The following is a 17240-nucleotide window of genomic DNA, read 5'->3' as shown; positions in this document are numbered from 1 at the left end:
GTTGATGGTCCCAGATAGCTCCGCTCCTAGCCTGTAGAATTAATCACTCCCTTCCTTGTTCCAAAACATCTACCTTTGCATTTCCAACCCTCATAATCCGTCCTGATAAGCATCCTTCACTACAGTATTGCTAGTTGCCTTTCTGTATTTCCTTTCATCCGCTCTGCCCAGACAGATTGAGTAGTACCCACAGGAGATTCTGCCTTCCTCCATGCTCCCTAGCACTAGGTTCCCCCTTGAAAGCTTATAAGCCAGTCACTTCTTGCCTTTGTAGTCCCCGCCTCCCCATTTGAGTATCCAATGTCCAAGTTGCCCATCTCCATCTCCCTATGTCTTAGCGTCAGTCTTTCCCTAGGTCTAGGAGGTTCTCAAAGTAGGGACTCCAGGTGGAAAACACTCACTCTGCTCTGGCTCTTCTTGCTTTGTGGTAGCCAGGATCCTCCTTCTCTGCTGACTTCTACTTTTCTTTTAAGGTAAAAGGTGCTGTAGGAGTAATTGGGGCATGGGGGACACCCACTCAGCGGTAGTGCTCTAACCAAGGATCGCCTTGATCAGAACTACAAGGAAAACCTTGCTTGCCATCGGTGCTGGGCTTGGAACACACTGACCTAACAGCTTGCGGTAGGGTCTGTAATTAGGGGAAATAGTTACTATGTGCTTGCTCTTTATCTAGTTATTGTTCACTCCTAGCTTTGTACTTAAAGGTTACTTTAGTAATCATAAACCTGAGATTGATGAGCTGTCCAGATATGCTTCCTACCTAAGACTGTACTTAAAGCTGTACTGTAGAATAATAAAGTCACTCTTGACTGACCATCTTGAGTCTCCTGCCACTTTCATTCTCCGTCCAGCCCCGAGACCCGTTCATGCAGGTCTGGTTCCTGTATAATGGTGCCCGAACAGGGACTGGGGAAACTTCTTGACAAAAGGGAAACAAAACAGACCTAGGGGAATCCTGGAAGGTAAGTAAAAAGAACTGAAGGGCATAAAGCCTAGGATTAGGTGTGACAGGGCTATGGGTCAAGGGGACAGGAAATATAAGCCCTATGTTTCTTTATTCTGCTCTCTTTTGACTAATGATGTTGTTGTTAGGTGCCAAAGAGTCGGTACCAACTCATAGCGACCATATGCACAACAGAACAAAACACTGCCCAATCCTGGGCCAACCTCACTATTGTTGCCACGCTTGAGTCCATCAATGCTGCCACTTGGCCAATCAATCTCCTTGGGGGTCTTCCTCTTTTTCTCTGACCCTCCCTCCACCTTGCCAAACATGATATCCTTCTCCAGTGACTGGTCACTCCTGACGGTATGTCCAAAGTATGAGAGACGAAGTTTGGCCATCCTGGCCTCCAGGGGGCGCTCTGGTTGCACTTCTTCCAACACAGATCTGTTGGTTTTTTTGGCAGCCCATGGCACTTTCAGTATTCTCCTCCAACACCGTAACTCAGAAGCATCAATTCTTCTATGGTCTTCCTTATTTACTGACTAACTTTCGTATGCATATGAGGTGATTGAAAACACCATGACTTGGGTCAAGCGCACCTGAGTCCTTAAGCTGACATCTTTGCTTTAACACTTTGACTAATGTAGGGGTGTCAATATTGGAAGGGAAATTAATTCAACTATTAAATACTATATAGAGCAATACTGTCCCTGGTTCCCAGATGAGGGATTTACAAACATGGAATAGAATAAATGAAAATTTTAAAAGGAATCATAGGCAAGGAGAAAATATTCCGGCTGAAATTTGGACCTCTTGGTCTCTAGTTAACTTGATTCTGGAGCCATTGCAAACTTCAGAGCAAAATAAGCATCGTAAAGATAATGGATCTCTTGGGAAACAGCACACTATTCTCCTGATCTTCCACCTTCACCATTCCCCATGGCCCCTAGTGAGGCTTTTCTCGAGGCCCTTCACAAGCATTATCTACTATGTCGTTGTTAAGTACCGTGGAGTCAGTTACGACTCATAGTGAGTAGAAAGATGAGGCTTTCTGCTCCTGTAAAGATTTACAGCCTTGGCAAGCCTGTACAGGGTCGCTATGAGTTGGAATCAACTCCACAGCACATAACAACAAGAAGTAAGGGGACATGGATGCTCTATTAGTTTTTCCTGTTTATCAAAGAACAAGGGAAGAATGTAATATATTATGAACATTTTAATTTTAAATTATTAAAGGAATTAAAAACAGCAGTATCAAATTATAGGCTGCAAGCTCCTTTCACCATCAAATTATTGCAAATGATTACTGAAATTTACAGGTTAATTCCTGTTGATTGGCAACTTCTGGCTAAAACTTCTAAATCCAAGAGATTAATTGCAATAAAGATCACAGTGGTCTGAGGGAGCAGAGTAGCAAGCTAGAAAAAATGTTAGCTCAAAATCCACCTTTAAATATAATTGATGGCCACTTAATTGGATCTGGAGATTGGGCTAACACAGAGGCACAAGCATGGTATGAGGATGCTAAAGTAGACCAAATGGATTTAATTTATAAAAGAGCATGGGAGAAAGTGGTTCCTGCTGGGCAAAAAGACCCCACCTTCAATAACACCCGCCAAGGTGCATGTGAGCCTTATCCTGATTTTATAGCTCGCCTTCAAGAGTCTGTCTCTAGATCTAGCAGCAATACCGTGGCAGCTGAAACTCTTCTTAGAACATTAACTTATGATAATGCAAATCAAGATTGTCAGTTAGCAATTAAACCTTAAAGGGAGGCTGGTAACCTATTTGATTATGTGAAATTGTGTAGAGGAATTGGAACAGAGACCTATAGAGCGAGTTTACTTGCACAAGCAATGGCAAATTTAAGTTTCCAAAAATCGAGGGACTGGTTTCAATTGCAGTTGCTGAATGTCAAGAAATCATTTCAATTCATTATGCTCAATCTAAACTTTGGGATTTTTTAAAAAATATATGTACCGTATGTAATTTCTAATACAGGAGCAGATACATATTTTGTGGCTGGCTTTGGAAAAGGTAAAGGAAAAGCAGCTTATTGGGGTCCCATGGAAAGGGTCATTACCAGCTCTTTCACTTCTACACAGCAGGCAGAACTTTTTACCTTAATAACTTTATTACAGGATGTTTCTACACCACTAAATGTTGTAGCTGACTCAGCCTATATAGTTCAGTTAATCTCGCAATTGTTACTTCTTCTTTAAAACCATCCTCATCGCCTGTATTAAAACAGATAACAAGCTTCTAGAAAGCTTGCTCTATTTTTAAAGAAACGGAACATTCAACACATTACATGTATACTTTACAAGGACAAGCAAGCTTGTCCTCAAGGACAAGCAATTGTTAAACGTGCTAATCGCACATTAAAACTCCAATTACAAAAACAAAAAGGGGGAAGCGCCTCCTCTCCCTTGAGAAGCAGTTACACCTGGCATTAATAACTCTTAATTTTTTCCGGTTTACGTCACCAGAAGGCTCTACAACTGGAGAAAAGCACTTTAAACACAATACAGAAAATAAGCCTTTACCTTACAACTACATTTGATGGAAAAATGATGATGGTATATGGAAAAAAAGGAAAATTAATAAACATGGGGCAAGGTTTTTGTTGTGTTTCCCCAGGTGATGGAAAACCACCAATATGGATTCCTGCGAGAAAAATATGACCCCAATATGGCAAGCCTAGAGGAGGAGAAGGCGTCAGGTTTCATGATGAACCTGTTGTAGTCTCCTGAGGTGCTAATTCCAACACTGGCAGCCATGAAGATTGTTGTTGTTGTTGTTAAGACCCACAGGGACCCTGTATAGGGTTTCCAAGGAATGGCTGGTGAGCTTGAACTGCCGACACTGGCAGTTCAAACAGCTAGCCGTGAAGATTAGAATGGTCAAAATGCAGAGGAGAACATGTTTAAGTATTAAAGAATGATACAGTCACTACCATTGATTGGGGACCCCATGGAAAATTCTTGACAAACTGTTCATTGGAAGAAAAGCCTGTTACTTGTGACTTAATCACTGATTCTCCCTGGAATGTTTCTAAGGGTGTAATCTGGACTCAGACATCACAATTAATGGCTTGGCACGAGGGTTGAACAGCACCCCCTTGACCACAGATGATTCATCCTGTTTCAGGACCTGAACAATGGGACTTGTGGAAACTACCTTTTGCCTTACGACCTTACAAAAGATTCACTGGGAAATTTTCTGGAATGAGTCATAGTGAGGCCATCTATGAATTCAAAGTAAATGAAACAAGATATTTACAAGTCTGTGTTCGATTACCTTATGTCATAGGTATAGGCACAAAAGAAATCAGTGCAACTGACGAAAGTCTGACATGTCATTCCTGTAAACTGTATACTTGTTTGAATCATATGCTCTTTAACAAAAATGTCCATTATCTTGTTAAAAGCTCGATTAGGAGTTTGGCTCCCTGTCAATCTAACTAGGCCTTGGGAACAAAGTGCAGAAATACACGTATTAATGAAAATGTTAAGTAAAGTACTAAATAGAACAAAATGGTTTATTGTAACCCCTATAGCTCTTATTCTTGGACTTATAGCTACTGTCACGGTTGCAACGGTGGCCGGGGTGGCTTTAAGTCAAAGTATTCAAATTGCTGAATTTGTGTAATATTGGCAGCAAAATGCCTATCAATTATGGTGTCAACAGATAAAATACATAGAGAAAGTTTTTCTCAAGTATATGAATTGCAACAATCTGTAGAATGGCTAGGAGAACAAATTGTAGAATATAAGAATTGGCTGAAATGTGATTGGCAAAACAGTGATTTCTGTGTGACTCCAGCAGAATAGAATTGTAGTGAGATAGAGTGGCAAAAGTAAAAAGTCATTTATATGGGTTTAGAGGTAATATGTCTATAGAAGCTCAGATGACTCATACCTTTATAAAGCATATATAAATGAATCATGCTTCTAATGCAGCCGAAACATTTCTTCAAGCCATTCAGGAATTTAACCCTAAGAATTGGTTTCATAATTGGGGATTTTCTATTATTACTGGAATAACTGTAGTGATTACTGTTCTTTTCTTACTAGCCTTAGTCTGGAAATGCATACTACGAAGATTTTTTTTTTTTAAGTGTCTTCAAGTCAATTCCAACCCACAGTGACCCTGTATAGGGTTTCCAAGGAGCAGCTGGTGAGTTTGAACTGCCGACCTGCAGTTCAAACAGCTTTGCAGCCTGGCGTATTAACCCACAGCATATGAAAAACTCACAAGGAGCATTTCCTTTGCTTGCTTTACAGAAACACTCAGATGCCCTGAGAAAGGATGTTACAGGCCATTCTGATCGCCTTACACTGATTGGCTGACATCAGATCACATCAATTGGGATGATGACATCATTACATAACTGCCAGACCATTTAGAAGCATGACCCAGCAAGCTTGAAACAGAATCTAGGGGGACGGGACGTAACTCAATCCATGACAAGGTCCTCTTACATGTTTAATAATAAAATGTCCTACTCTCTACAACTTTCCTTACCAGCGGCTCCTCAGAAACCCTATACAGGGTCGCTGTGGGACGGAACTGACTTGACAGCACTTAACAACAACAACAAAACAGCTTTCCTGTCATAGGTGCTCAGCTACCTGTCCTTTCATTTTCAATTCTGCCATCCCCTTAACACTTATTATAGGGAATAGTATTCCGGGGTGGAGCCATTATCCCTACGCTGAAGAGGCTCAGAGGGATAACTGACACATGTTGTTGTTGTTAAGTGCTGTTGAGTCAGTTCCAACCCAGAGTGATCCTGCATAGGGTTTCCAAGGAGTGGCTGGTGAGCTTGAACCACTGATCTTGTGGTTCAAACAGACTTTGCAGTCCAGTGCATTAACCCATGGAGCCACACCAGGGCTCCCAACTGACACGTAGACATCAGAAAACAGACCTACCTTGTCATTCAGCCGCCAGCCTTGCAAACAAGAGATTGAACAATAAAGAGAACTTGTAAAACAAGTTTCTATGTTGTTTTTACAAGTAGGTGAATGGATTTACTTCTGGGTTTTCAATTCTGTTCCATTGACCTTTGTGTCTTTATTTGTGCCTGTACCAGGCTGTTTTGACAACTGTGGCTATGTAGGTTTTATGATCTGGAAATCAGAGGCCTCCTATTTTGTTATTAATACTTATTTAGTAATACTTCGCTTATCTGGGGTATCTTTCCTTTCTATATAAAGTTAATGATTAGTTTTTCTCTATCTTTAAAGAAGAACTTGGAAATTAGATTGGGATTGTATTGATCTATGGAATCTGGATCGGGATTGCATTATATTTATGAATTGTCTTGGGTAGTATTGACATTTTCACAATATTAAATCTTCCTATCCAGGACCATAGTGTATTCGTCCATGTTTGCAGGCAGACCAAGCCAAGAGCATAGAAACCCCATGTAATGCTCCACTATGGTTTCCCTAATTAAAAGAAAGTGCAATTGTCCAGAACTATACATACATAACACTAGAGTGTACAGATAGGCTTTATTTACAATGATATTCAAACAGAAATTAGCAAAGGCTCATTTTCCTTTCCTTTTTGTTAACTTATCAGCAGGACCTATACTCCATAAACACAAGAGAACAATCTCTGGGTGTAGGAAGAGACCTCATTCCTCAAAGATGCTCTTTAAATCACAATAAGTCCCAGACTCAGCAGGGGAGCTGGAGGACACTTGTTATTAGCTGGGAGCTGACAGAGAAGACTCCAGTGCCGGAAACGTCAGGCTTTCACTCACTCATGGCCTCCATCAGGCGAGCGCTGTTTGTCATCGCCGTTGTCAGAAAAATGAACCTGTACCCTAGGGAGTCAGAGCAGCAGCGTATGTGACAAGCAGCCCATCTCCAGTCTCCACCTGTAACTATGGCCCTTGCAGCTCCAGTCCTCGGCCAGGCCAGAGAGCTAACTGACATACATGGAGGCATCGGGAGCTCCATGCTCTTGGGTACAACTTGCCAAGCCAGCAGAACTGGGCTCCCTGCTACAGCATCCCAATAGCAAGGCCATGACAAGTGGTACCCAGGGGCCAGGAAAAAAGCCTTCCTGTGCCCTCACTCCCCCGGATGCCATACAGGCCTGTTCTCACCTGTCCTGGTTTCTTACCTTTCTCTCTGCCCAGGAACCGAAGGGCTGAGAGCTCAGAGAATGTGCAACCACCCAAGAACACCACTAGGATGAGGCGCAGGGATTCGCTGGAAGCCTTGTCTTCCTTGGTTATGTCTGTGAGGATCAGACCACATACAAGTCTCCACACACCTGCTCGTACTGGGTGCTGTACCCGGCCCATCTCTCATGACCACCTGCCTTCACCTGTCCATGTCACATACCTGTGAATGCAAACTCACTGCAGGTAAGGAGCCGTACCACCTCATCAAGGCCCTGCCAGCTTCGCCGCTCCAGCACCTGGGAAGATGCAAGCACTAGTTTCACGTCTAGAGACAGCGCTAGATTTAGGAAAGAAAGGATACAGCCACCAAACTGTCATGCTTCTTGTTAGCTACTGTATGCCAGCTTCACAGGGACCAAAGAATGACCCATCAAACCCAGTGCTATTGAGTGGATTCTGACTCACAGTGACGCTATCTAGGGTTTCTAAGACTAAATCTTTACGGGAGCAGTCTCATCTTTTCCCCCACAGAATGGCTGGTGGGTTTGAACTGCTGACTTTGTAGTTAGCAGCCTAACATTTAATCCACAGCGCCACTAGGGGTCCTTAAAAGGCAGGCAGAAGGAATGACACAAAGTTGAGAGCTAGAGTCTCTCTTCCTCACCTGCTCAATGATTCGACAGCTCAGGGGCACGTAAGCACCACTAAAGACATAGGCCATGTCCCGTGGCACTTTCAGGTCATACTCGCCGTCCACACGTGGGATCTAAAAGACAAAGGTTCTACATTAGGCAAGTGAGAACTCGGCCCTCTCATCTTTTAAGAGTCACATAAAGGGGGCACAGCCAAAAGAAGCATTCTTGTTCCAACTAAAGGGAGAACCTGGGAAAAAAAATCCAGAACCAGAAATTAAAGCTTGAATTTTGTGCCTGCCATTATTCCCTTAAATATATGGTCCTTGGTCCCCATGAAGGAGGTGGAGGGAAGCCTTCCTGCTCCTGAACCCTTCAGTCACATGGGACATATACGGAAGCAGCGCTTAGTACATCCTCAGGCACTGATGGCGGGCCCTTTGATGTCTATTAGATGAATGAATCTTTGGGCCTTGTCTCATGATTAAGGTAAGTCTATACCACATTGATACCACACAAAGGATCTTTACAGAAACACAAAATGACAAGAAGCTTTTTGTGGATTCAAAGTTCTTCACAAAGCACTGAACCCACGGCCTCCCTGTTCATCCCTGTCCCACATACCAAATTCAGCTTTTTGCTGATAGCACGAAAATTGCTCCTCTTGGCCAGAGAACTGAAGGCGTCAGTAATCTTTCCTAGGGAAGAAATCTGTGCTAGGTCTCATCTCAGGCTGACAGCTATATGACACTGCCGCAGACAATGCCATTTAGGGGAATGCCAGCCAGGGCAACCTCTACCCAAGTAGCAGGACCTCCCATCTGAAGACCCCACAGAGCCTTTAACCACAATTCCCTGGAACTGATCAAGACTCCCACCACCCTTCTCCCTACCCATAGCCTTTTTCCTTCTACTGGATAGTTGCTTATGAAATGCAATCTCTAGGCTAACCCTCATTTATTGGTTAAGTATATGGGTTTTGGAGTCAAACTGACTTGATTTCTACTCGAGGGACCGAAGACAACTTCTATAAGCCTTAATTTCCTCATCTGTAAAGTAGGGACAATAAATCTAGCCTTAGAGAGTCTGTGAGGATGAGATGAACACTTCTCTAGGGGACTGAGGTACTTAGTGAGTGTTAGCGAGTAGAAATGGCTGTCATTAGCAGAAGTAGTAATGTCAGTATGAAATCACACTCTTTCCCCCCAGCTCATGCCCTCATCACCCAGGTGAGAAAGAGGGACCAGCAGCAGGGAAAGGTACCTGGGCTCCTAGCTCACCTGCAGCCTTGTCCGTCACCAGCTTGCTCACTTTGCTCTCCATTGCTGTGAGGGCGTCTCCAGGGGCCTGTTCCGTGAGAAGACCAGCTCGCCTCAGATTGGAGAAGGTCAGCAAGTGCTCAGGGCCATAGCTCTGAAGAAAAAACAACCCAGCTCTTTCCTGAGCACCCATGAAGGGTGTAGCCCTGCCAGATGACAACAGAGGGGAGACAGTCTAGGTGCTGGAAAAGCTCACACTTTCCAGAACTCATTCTTGAGACTCAATTTCCAGCCAAACAATAGTCAGAGTTCTATAAAGGGAACAGTAACACGCGGGAGGTCCGCACACCTTAGAACAATCACCCACTTGAGATGACAAAGGGAAGCATTGAAGGTGACATGTAAGAGGGAGGTTAGCACAGGGGAGATGAAGGTAGCAGGAGACAAAGGGAATAGAGCAAGAGTTAAGTGAGTAGAGGGAACTACTGTGAACTGAGGGGACAATCACTGCAGACACCAAGTGTATGAGCTGTTGGCCTTAACTCAATTCACCATCAACGGTTTAAAAAGGAGGGGTTAGTTCAGAAGGGTTAAGAAAGGAGAAGAAATGGAAACAGGAAACCCAAGGAGGAAGTGGGATAAAAGTGATGTCACATTGTGGGGACTGAAGTCAGTGCCATTGAAACAAAATGTGTTATGGATTATTGAATGATAAACTGACCTGTTCTGTAACCTTCACCCAATTCACAATAAAAAGTGAAGGGAAAAACAAAAACAAAAAGAAACAGCTTATACTCCTTTTGGACAAGGTTTTCATGCCAGAAATAACCACACACCAGAGAAGGAAGAATAAATGATAGTCTGAAATTCTTAAGGAATATAGAAAGCTATGGATAGCGGGGAAGATTTCACAGATGAGGTATGACTTGAACAAACAAAACCTTGAAGGAAAGTGGTTTCAGTGGCTCCCAAGGTACTAAGATGAGAGGGAGACACCTTGGGCTAGGACCCCAGCAGTGCGTTGAACATGGCAGAAGTGTTTAACTTCTCTCGGCACTGACTGCTCATCATGAAAAGGAGGTGGAGGGAAACGAGAACAGAGGGAAATGACTGGTTTCTTGAAAGGTGACTGTTCCTAGTCCCTTGAAGACGGCTTTATTTATGGTGATGACAACAGTAAAGGAGTCATTTCTTATTTGCCTCTTTCAAAAGTGTCCATTGACTTGAATGTAAAACTGGTAATATGCTCTGTAAACCGTCACCCAATTCACAATAAGAAGATAAAAAAAAAAATAAATAAGGATGTTCAATGACTTTCCTCCAAGTTCCCTCGAAAATATTCTCCAGGCCTTACCTGCAGATACTGGGTTTTCAGAGATCGATAATCCTTAGGGATCAAACCTGAGGGGAAGGAATATGACAGGTGAATGAGAAAGAGGCTAGCATCAAACAATCCTCTCACCCCAAATGACTTTAATTAGGAAGAAGGATGAAACAGTTGTCAACCTTGTCTCATGTTACTCTAAACTGATTTGCAAATTAAGCTTGCTTCCCTAAAGATAACTCCTGGGTCTGAGAAATCTGGGAAGAGCTCTGAGTCATAAGGTGCTGAGGAAGGGGCTCTGAAACTACTGCTAACTGTGAGAGGGGCAGGAGGGACAAGCGACTTCTTGTGAATTCCTTTCTATCTAAAGGGCAATTCTACTTGGAATGGCTTTACAGCTACTGAGGGTTAGGAAAAGTTTCACAAGTGCAGTATCAAATGGTTCTCCACTGAGGTAAGAAGAAATAGACTTCCAACTCCAACAGGAGATTTAGAATAAACAAAATACATTTTCTGGGTTGCTAGAGTCCTGGTGTGGCGCTGTAGGTTAATGCGCTAACTGCAAAGCCATTTGGGCTGTAAGGTCGGCGGTTCAGCTCACCAGCTGCTCCATGGAAACCCTATACATGGTCACTATGGGTCAGAAGCGACTTGATGGCACTTAACAACTGTAGCCTTAAAGAACATCTGCCAAATAGAAGGCTTCAACAGTAAAAACAAACTGCCATCACAGGCTGCAGATCTAGGCTTTAGAAATGCTTGAGATGAGTTGACTATCCCTTTCTCTTGGACGGCATCTTCATTCAGAAGCCTTGTTGACGATGAGAGGCCTGCCTGGTGCAATGATGAGAGAAGTGCCGCTGAATCCTATGCCTCTGCAGTCCTAAGGTACGCAGGCATTGTTCTGGGCTGCCCTGAATGTAGTCCTGCTTAGGGCTGGGACAGTGAGCTACACTATGACCAGGTAATGTTTCACCGGAAACTAAAAGTGCTTTATTTTACAAGGAAAAGCATCCACGACGTTACTTAAAAATGTTCTGCTTGCTAAGATCCTTGTCACTGCCTTTCAAGCTTATTTCTTCTATCCCTGAGGCAGTTTCTCAATCTTTAGTCCCTGCTGCTCACCATTCTCAGTGATGGACAACAGGCACATGAGGCGAAGGCTTTCTATTGGTGACACCTGCACAGGAAGAAAGATACAAGGAGCATCCAAGTGTCCTGATGCATGTCCTTCTCTTCCTTGTGCTAGAGGCCGGCCACAATCTAAACACCATCCCCAGAGCCTCCCTTCTCCCCTCCGGGCTCACCTGCCGGTCTATGTGCTCCTCAATGTAGCTGGTGCTCTCCCGGATGTTGAACCCCTCGAGCAATGCTGAGTGATCAGATGAGAGCCTGTTACTGGGGATCACTCAGCTGTTGCCATCTATGCTAACAAGCATCTGTGTCCCCATCTCTTTCTCTATCCTCAGAGTGGGTTAAAGGACCTCAAAATTTCTAGCAGGATCCAGCAGCCCACACAGTGAGTTTCAGCTGGAAAGAGCCAGCAAGTATCTCTTAAGGGCTGGCTAGGGGCACGGGAGCCATGCACATAGAAGCATAAGACGTACAGCAAGTATCCGGCAGTTACCATGTTCAGTCTTGATTAGCTCCTGGAAATCCTGCTTGGTTTTCTTCTTCATGATGGACTCACAGGCCCCAATATCTGCAGACAGGACAAAGAGGGAGCTGACACATTCCTGATTCTAGAAGGTGTCCCCTTTTTTGTCTCCAGAAAAATGAACAACTTTTATGGCAAATTCTAAAGGACTTTGTCCCATTTTAGACCAAATAAGGTCATAATTTCCAGATGAGCGGGAATCTCCTCTTGGGAGGCAATGTTCCTCTGTAGCAGTCCCAGTGGGGGAGACAGATTCCGTTTCCCTCCCCATCTCCTCAAACTACAACCTACGGAGGCTCAGCAGGCGGTGCTCCTGTTTCAGTCCCTTGAGTTCCTGGGACACGAAGTTCTTCATCTGCTTGATGTCCATTCCTCTCCGGCGCTGTAGGAAATCCCTATGAGGTCAAGTCCTCCCACGAGCACCACCACCCTCCCTGAGCTCCCACCCACCGAAGAGGCAAGACAGGAAGACTGCCATAGTGTCAGAAGGGGCACCAAAGGGCAGCAGCCATGAGAAGTCAGTGAAGAGACAAGACGGAAGATGCAGAGCTTGGAGTCTCACATCATACTGAGCCTGCAAGTTCCGGGCCTTCTGGCTCAAGAAGCCAAAGACATTGGAGAAGTGCTCATTACGAATCTCATTAAAGACCTGTGAGGGGAACGAGACAAGAAAAACTTCCTATGCCAGAGCCCAAACATTTCTCCTTCCTTAGTATTCTGTCCTGACTCACTAGCATATATGGATAGTATAGAGTGTACGGCTGCTCTAGCAGAAGAACAAAGAAGGCTGAGCTGGAATCAGTTAATAGAGGCGCTGGGGGATAACGTACTGGATTACAAGATCAGCGGTTCAAATTCACCAGACGCTCCTCGGGAACCCTGGACAGTGCTGCAATGAGTCGCAACGACTCGACAGCATTTAACAATAACACAACAGATATTAAGAATCTCCTGAGTGCTTTGGAAGGTGCCCTGGTGGCACAGTGGGTTAAGCACTGGGCTAACTGCAAGGTCAGTGATTCAAACCCATCAGCTGCTCCTCGGGAGGAAGATAAGGAGGCTGTCTGCTTCTGTAAAGACTTACGGTCTCCGAGACCCTATGAAGCAGGTCTAGTCTGTCTTAAGGGGTAGTGAGGAATCATAGTCAACTCACAGACAGTGGCTTTGATTGTGGTATGTGCTTTGAGGTGGGCTTATCACTGATGTTGTTGTTAAGTGCTGTGGAATCAGTTCTGACCCATAGCAACCCTTTATAGGATTTCTGAGGAGCAGCTGGTGAGCCTGAACCACCAACCTTGCAGTTCAAACGGCTTTGCAGTCTGGCGCATTAACCCACAGCGCCACACCAGGACTTTAACTGATAGGGTAACCTATTTCCCATAGACTCAGCCTCCCATCCTAGAGCTGAAATCCAGAGCCTCCTAGCAGCACCCCTGAGTAAATTCACTGAGAGGACCCACACCCTCACCTTATCCTCAGCATTGAGTAGCACCCCTGGGTGAACCCACACCCTCACCTTATCCTCAGCATTGAGCAGCACCTTCAGGCTCCTGTCAGAGGACATGACTTCTGGGCCAAAGTCGACACTCCCTTTGAGAGCAGAAGGGATGACTATTAGCATCTCCAATGAGGTCTAGCTTCTCCTACTTTTTCCTGAATTGCCATTAAAGGTCTCCCATACTATCTGGAAGGCAGCAGTTCACTCAGAGTGAGTCTGGGGGCTCCACCCCTCACCCCACTGTGAGGACGCAGAGGACAATGGCACTTACCACACTTGATGCGGAAGGTGTCGTCCACCAGGCCTTCATAAACCACTTGGGAGCAAAGTGCCGTCACAAAGTCCATATCTGAAACCAAAACGACTGACCATGAAGGCTCTCCCTGACTCAGCCTTCTCCCCATCTTTGCTCAATATCAGCTCCAGCACCTTCCACAAGGCCCAGTCAATGCTGGTCAATGTTGGGATTCACAGCCTGAATTTAGGCCCTAACTTTGCCACTGCGTTTCCTACATTCCCATGTCTCCTAGGGTCCAAAGGCAAAGGGAGTGCTAGGCATAACTGTACCTCTGTCCAGGAAAAAGATATGTCCAATTTCTGCCTTCCGACCCTTGGTTTCACCGTCCTCCTCCTCCTCGAGTGTCCTCCATAATTCATGTGACATCTGCCAGGGCCCAAGAGATTCTCAAGCTTGTGTTCAGGTCCCTACTGTATTCCAATGCCTACAGAAGCCAAACCCTCTTCCATGTAATCCTTCTTGATCCCAACAGGGGGGCTAACTGCTAGCACTGTTCTACTCGCACCTGCTTACCTTCCCCTCACATACCAATGAAGAAACAGCACTACTCTTCCTCCAAAGGTAAAGAGAGATTTAGGAAGGCTGTCCTGGTGTGGCGCTGCGGGATAACGTGCTGAACCACAGGTCAGTTTGAACTGCAAGGTCGGTGGTTCAAACTCACCAGCTGCTCTTTGGAAACCCTATACAGGGTCGCTATGAGTCAGAACTGACTCAATGGCACTTAACAACAACATCAGAGGAGCGCTGGTGATACTGTGCATTAAACATGGGACTGCTAACCACGAGGTCAGCAGTTTAAACCCACCAGCTACTTCCTAGGATAAAGATGAGGCTGTCTGCTACAGTAATGCTTTATAGACTTGGAAAGCCTGCACAGTATGTATAGGGTCACTATATAGGGTCATGTAAAGGGTCACTATGAGTCAGAGTCAATTGGATGACAGTGGGTTGAAGTCATCCAGGAGGCCTTGGCCTTTGCCTGTTCATCACACAAATTTCCCTCTCTGACAAACTATTCAAGAACGATAAAAGCAAGAGTTTCCACAGATGCTCATGAACAGTCCTTGGTGGGCACAGAACAGGTGAAATGGGCTGACCAAGCAACAAAACTGCCAATGTTCTTACCTTAGCACACCTGCCAAGTCCATAGCAGTTAGGAAAGGAGCCGTAGAGAGTGCTGAGAAGGTGCAAGGCATGCGCCACAGTGTTGATCCAACGCTGATCTCCCTCCTACAGGGACCACACAGGCCACAAAGATACAGACCTACCCAACAGGCTCATCTTGGGAGTTGTTGGCCCTAAAACCCCTGGAGCAAGGAGGCAGGATTGGGAATGCTTAAGAGATCATTTTGATTGGTCCCAGAGGAAGTCCTATGGCCATCATCAATCATTATTACTCATGATAAATGCCATGTACTGGACAAAGGTTAGATTAATATTACAAGTCCACTGGACCCCATGTTTCTCCCACCTTATCCCTTGAGGCCAAGACCCAAGGGCCCTGCAATCACCAAGAAGTAGTCTCTGAAAAATTCTGGTAGCTCCATACTCAGCAAATCGACATCAAGAGGCAGCAAGGAGAAGGCCCATTCATCACAGCTCACGTCTGTGGGTACACACAGCATCAGGCCCTGCAGAAGGCACTGAGCTCCCCATTAAGAGGGAAGGGACACCACAGTCATGTAAAAATGATGCGAGGGGCTGCACATGCAGGGACTAAACATTGAGCAGACAAAGATGAATTAAGTCAGTCTTATCACACAAACGACTTTATTACCACTGTACTCCCAAGAAGTAAGATAAGCCATGAGCACACAGACAGGCCTGTGTTACTTAACATGCATGAGACGCTCTGTGATCGGGAAGTTGCACAAACCCCATAATAAACCTTATAGATGTCTGCCCACTTTCAACTGTCCTCGTCACTGTAGGATAATGCACTGGACTACAAGGTCAGTTTGAACAGCAGGTTTAAACCCACCAGCTGCTCCTCAGAAACCCTATATAGGGTCGCTATGAGTCAGAAGCGACTCAACGGAAATTAACAACAATCTCAACTAGAGCTCCTTGGGATAAAGGAAAGGCTTCCTTAAATAAGTAACATTAACAATAACAACAAAAAGTAACATTAAATCTTAGAATTGGGATCCTGGTGTGGCACTGTGGGGTACGCACTGAGCTGCTAACCACAAGGTTGGCAGTTCAAACCCATCAGCCCCTCTTCAGCAACCCTATACAGTGTTGTCATCCATCAGAATAGACTTGATGGCAGTAAACAGACGACAAGGTTAAAATCTGAGTAAGATTTGGGTTGGCAAAAAGTTATAGGACCAGGGAGCAGGAACAGCACGTACAAAGTCCCTGTGGCTAGCAAGTCAGAGGAAAGGAGGAACACATGATGCATCTAAAAAGATAGAAGAGGGGCAGCTTGTACAAGGTGTAGGGGGGCATGCTGAGAATACTGGGCTTAATACTGAGCCACTGCAGCATTTTCAGCAAGGGGGACTGTGATCAGGTTTGTGTTTCATGAGAGAATGGAGTGAGGAACACATGGAAGAGAGAAGGTACATTCTTTCTTGTGGGAATCTTGAAAGGTAAGAATAAGGAGTCATGGGGTGGAGCACGGGACTACTAACCACAAAGTCAGTGATTCAAACCCACCAGCCACTCCTTAGAAATCGATACAGGGCCACTATGAGTCAGAACCAACTGAACAGCACTTAACAACAAGAATACAGCAGTTGGTCATTTCTAACGACAAGCCTTGGCATTCCTTTTATTCTCCCCCACTAATGTTCTAGTCTGGGGTCCTCCTCCCAGCCCCATTCTCAGGGGTCTCTCTCATCTTGCTAGGTCAACAAGAAGCAGACAGGACACAATGATTTCCTTCTTCCCATCTGTTGCCTCTCCCTTTCCACTCACATTCATTTCTTCTCACCTCCATAGATTCCTTCTTCTTCAAGCACCATCTCACAGGCATAAAACTGAAAGAGAAAAGGAAGCTGATTAGTAACCAGCTCTTTCCCTGTTAGTCCTATTTCTCTGCAGTTGATTGCGGGTCATTGATGAGAACATAAAGACTACTGCGCCCCGTGAAAAAGACAAGAACAGCCAGACACTCTGAAGCAGAAAGAGCCATTAGAGTCATCTGGCCCAACGCTTGGTTTTCCTTTTCATTTACTTAGAGCTTCTTTCTCCCTGAGAGACTGGAAAGGCTTTATCAAGAAGATGAATTCCATCATTCCCACCCCCTCCATACACAGAGTAGACAGGGATGGGCAACTTGGACATCAGCTACCCAAAGGGGGTGGGGGGCGCTACAAAGGCAAGAAGTGAGTGGCTTACAAGCTTTCAAGAGGGAACCTAGATTCAGAGGGCGTGGAGGAAGGTAGAATCTCCAGTGAGTAATATCCAATCTGTCTGGGCGGGGCTGATGAAATGAAATGCGGATGGGTTTCTTGTGATACAACAGTGAATAATT

General features: G+C 44.9%; 1 protein-coding gene across 2 annotated transcripts in view; it reads right to left on the bottom strand.

The window, feature by feature from the left end:
* Positions 1 to 6696: 6696 nt before the first annotated feature.
* VPS33B (vacuolar protein sorting 33 homolog B (yeast)) overlaps positions 6697 to 17240 on the bottom strand; it is a 21766-nt gene continuing 11222 nt past the window's right edge. The window contains exons 6-23 of one of the 2 annotated variants that reach the window (XM_006867135.1): positions 16698 to 16743; positions 15271 to 15365; positions 14885 to 14989; positions 14029 to 14125; positions 13733 to 13810; positions 13480 to 13553; positions 12526 to 12612; positions 12255 to 12345; positions 11934 to 12008; positions 11614 to 11678; positions 11432 to 11486; positions 10337 to 10383; positions 9004 to 9136; positions 8348 to 8421; positions 7756 to 7857; positions 7312 to 7387; positions 7088 to 7204; positions 6697 to 6785 (exon numbers count right to left, since the gene is read on the bottom strand). In XM_006867135.1, coding sequence (XP_006867197.1) covers positions 6715 to 6785; positions 7088 to 7204; positions 7312 to 7387; positions 7756 to 7857; positions 8348 to 8421; positions 9004 to 9136; positions 10337 to 10383; positions 11432 to 11486; positions 11614 to 11678; positions 11934 to 12008; positions 12255 to 12345; positions 12526 to 12612; positions 13480 to 13553; positions 13733 to 13810; positions 14029 to 14125; positions 14885 to 14989; positions 15271 to 15365; positions 16698 to 16743 — 1488 coding nt within the window. In that variant the 3' untranslated portion in view covers positions 6697 to 6714. The remainder of the gene's footprint in view (positions 6786 to 7087; positions 7205 to 7311; positions 7388 to 7755; positions 7858 to 8347; positions 8422 to 9003; positions 9137 to 10336; positions 10384 to 11431; positions 11487 to 11613; positions 11679 to 11933; positions 12009 to 12254; positions 12346 to 12525; positions 12613 to 13479; positions 13554 to 13732; positions 13811 to 14028; positions 14126 to 14884; positions 14990 to 15270; positions 15366 to 16697; positions 16744 to 17240) is intronic. The other variant, XM_006867136.1, reaches the window with a different exon arrangement.

This window comes from Chrysochloris asiatica, unplaced genomic scaffold, assembly GCF_000296735.1.
Source record: "Chrysochloris asiatica unplaced genomic scaffold, ChrAsi1.0 scaffold00101, whole genome shotgun sequence".
NCBI classification, from domain to species: domain Eukaryota; kingdom Metazoa; phylum Chordata; class Mammalia; order Afrosoricida; family Chrysochloridae; genus Chrysochloris; species Chrysochloris asiatica.
This window is presented reverse-complemented; position numbering and strand designations above follow the sequence as displayed.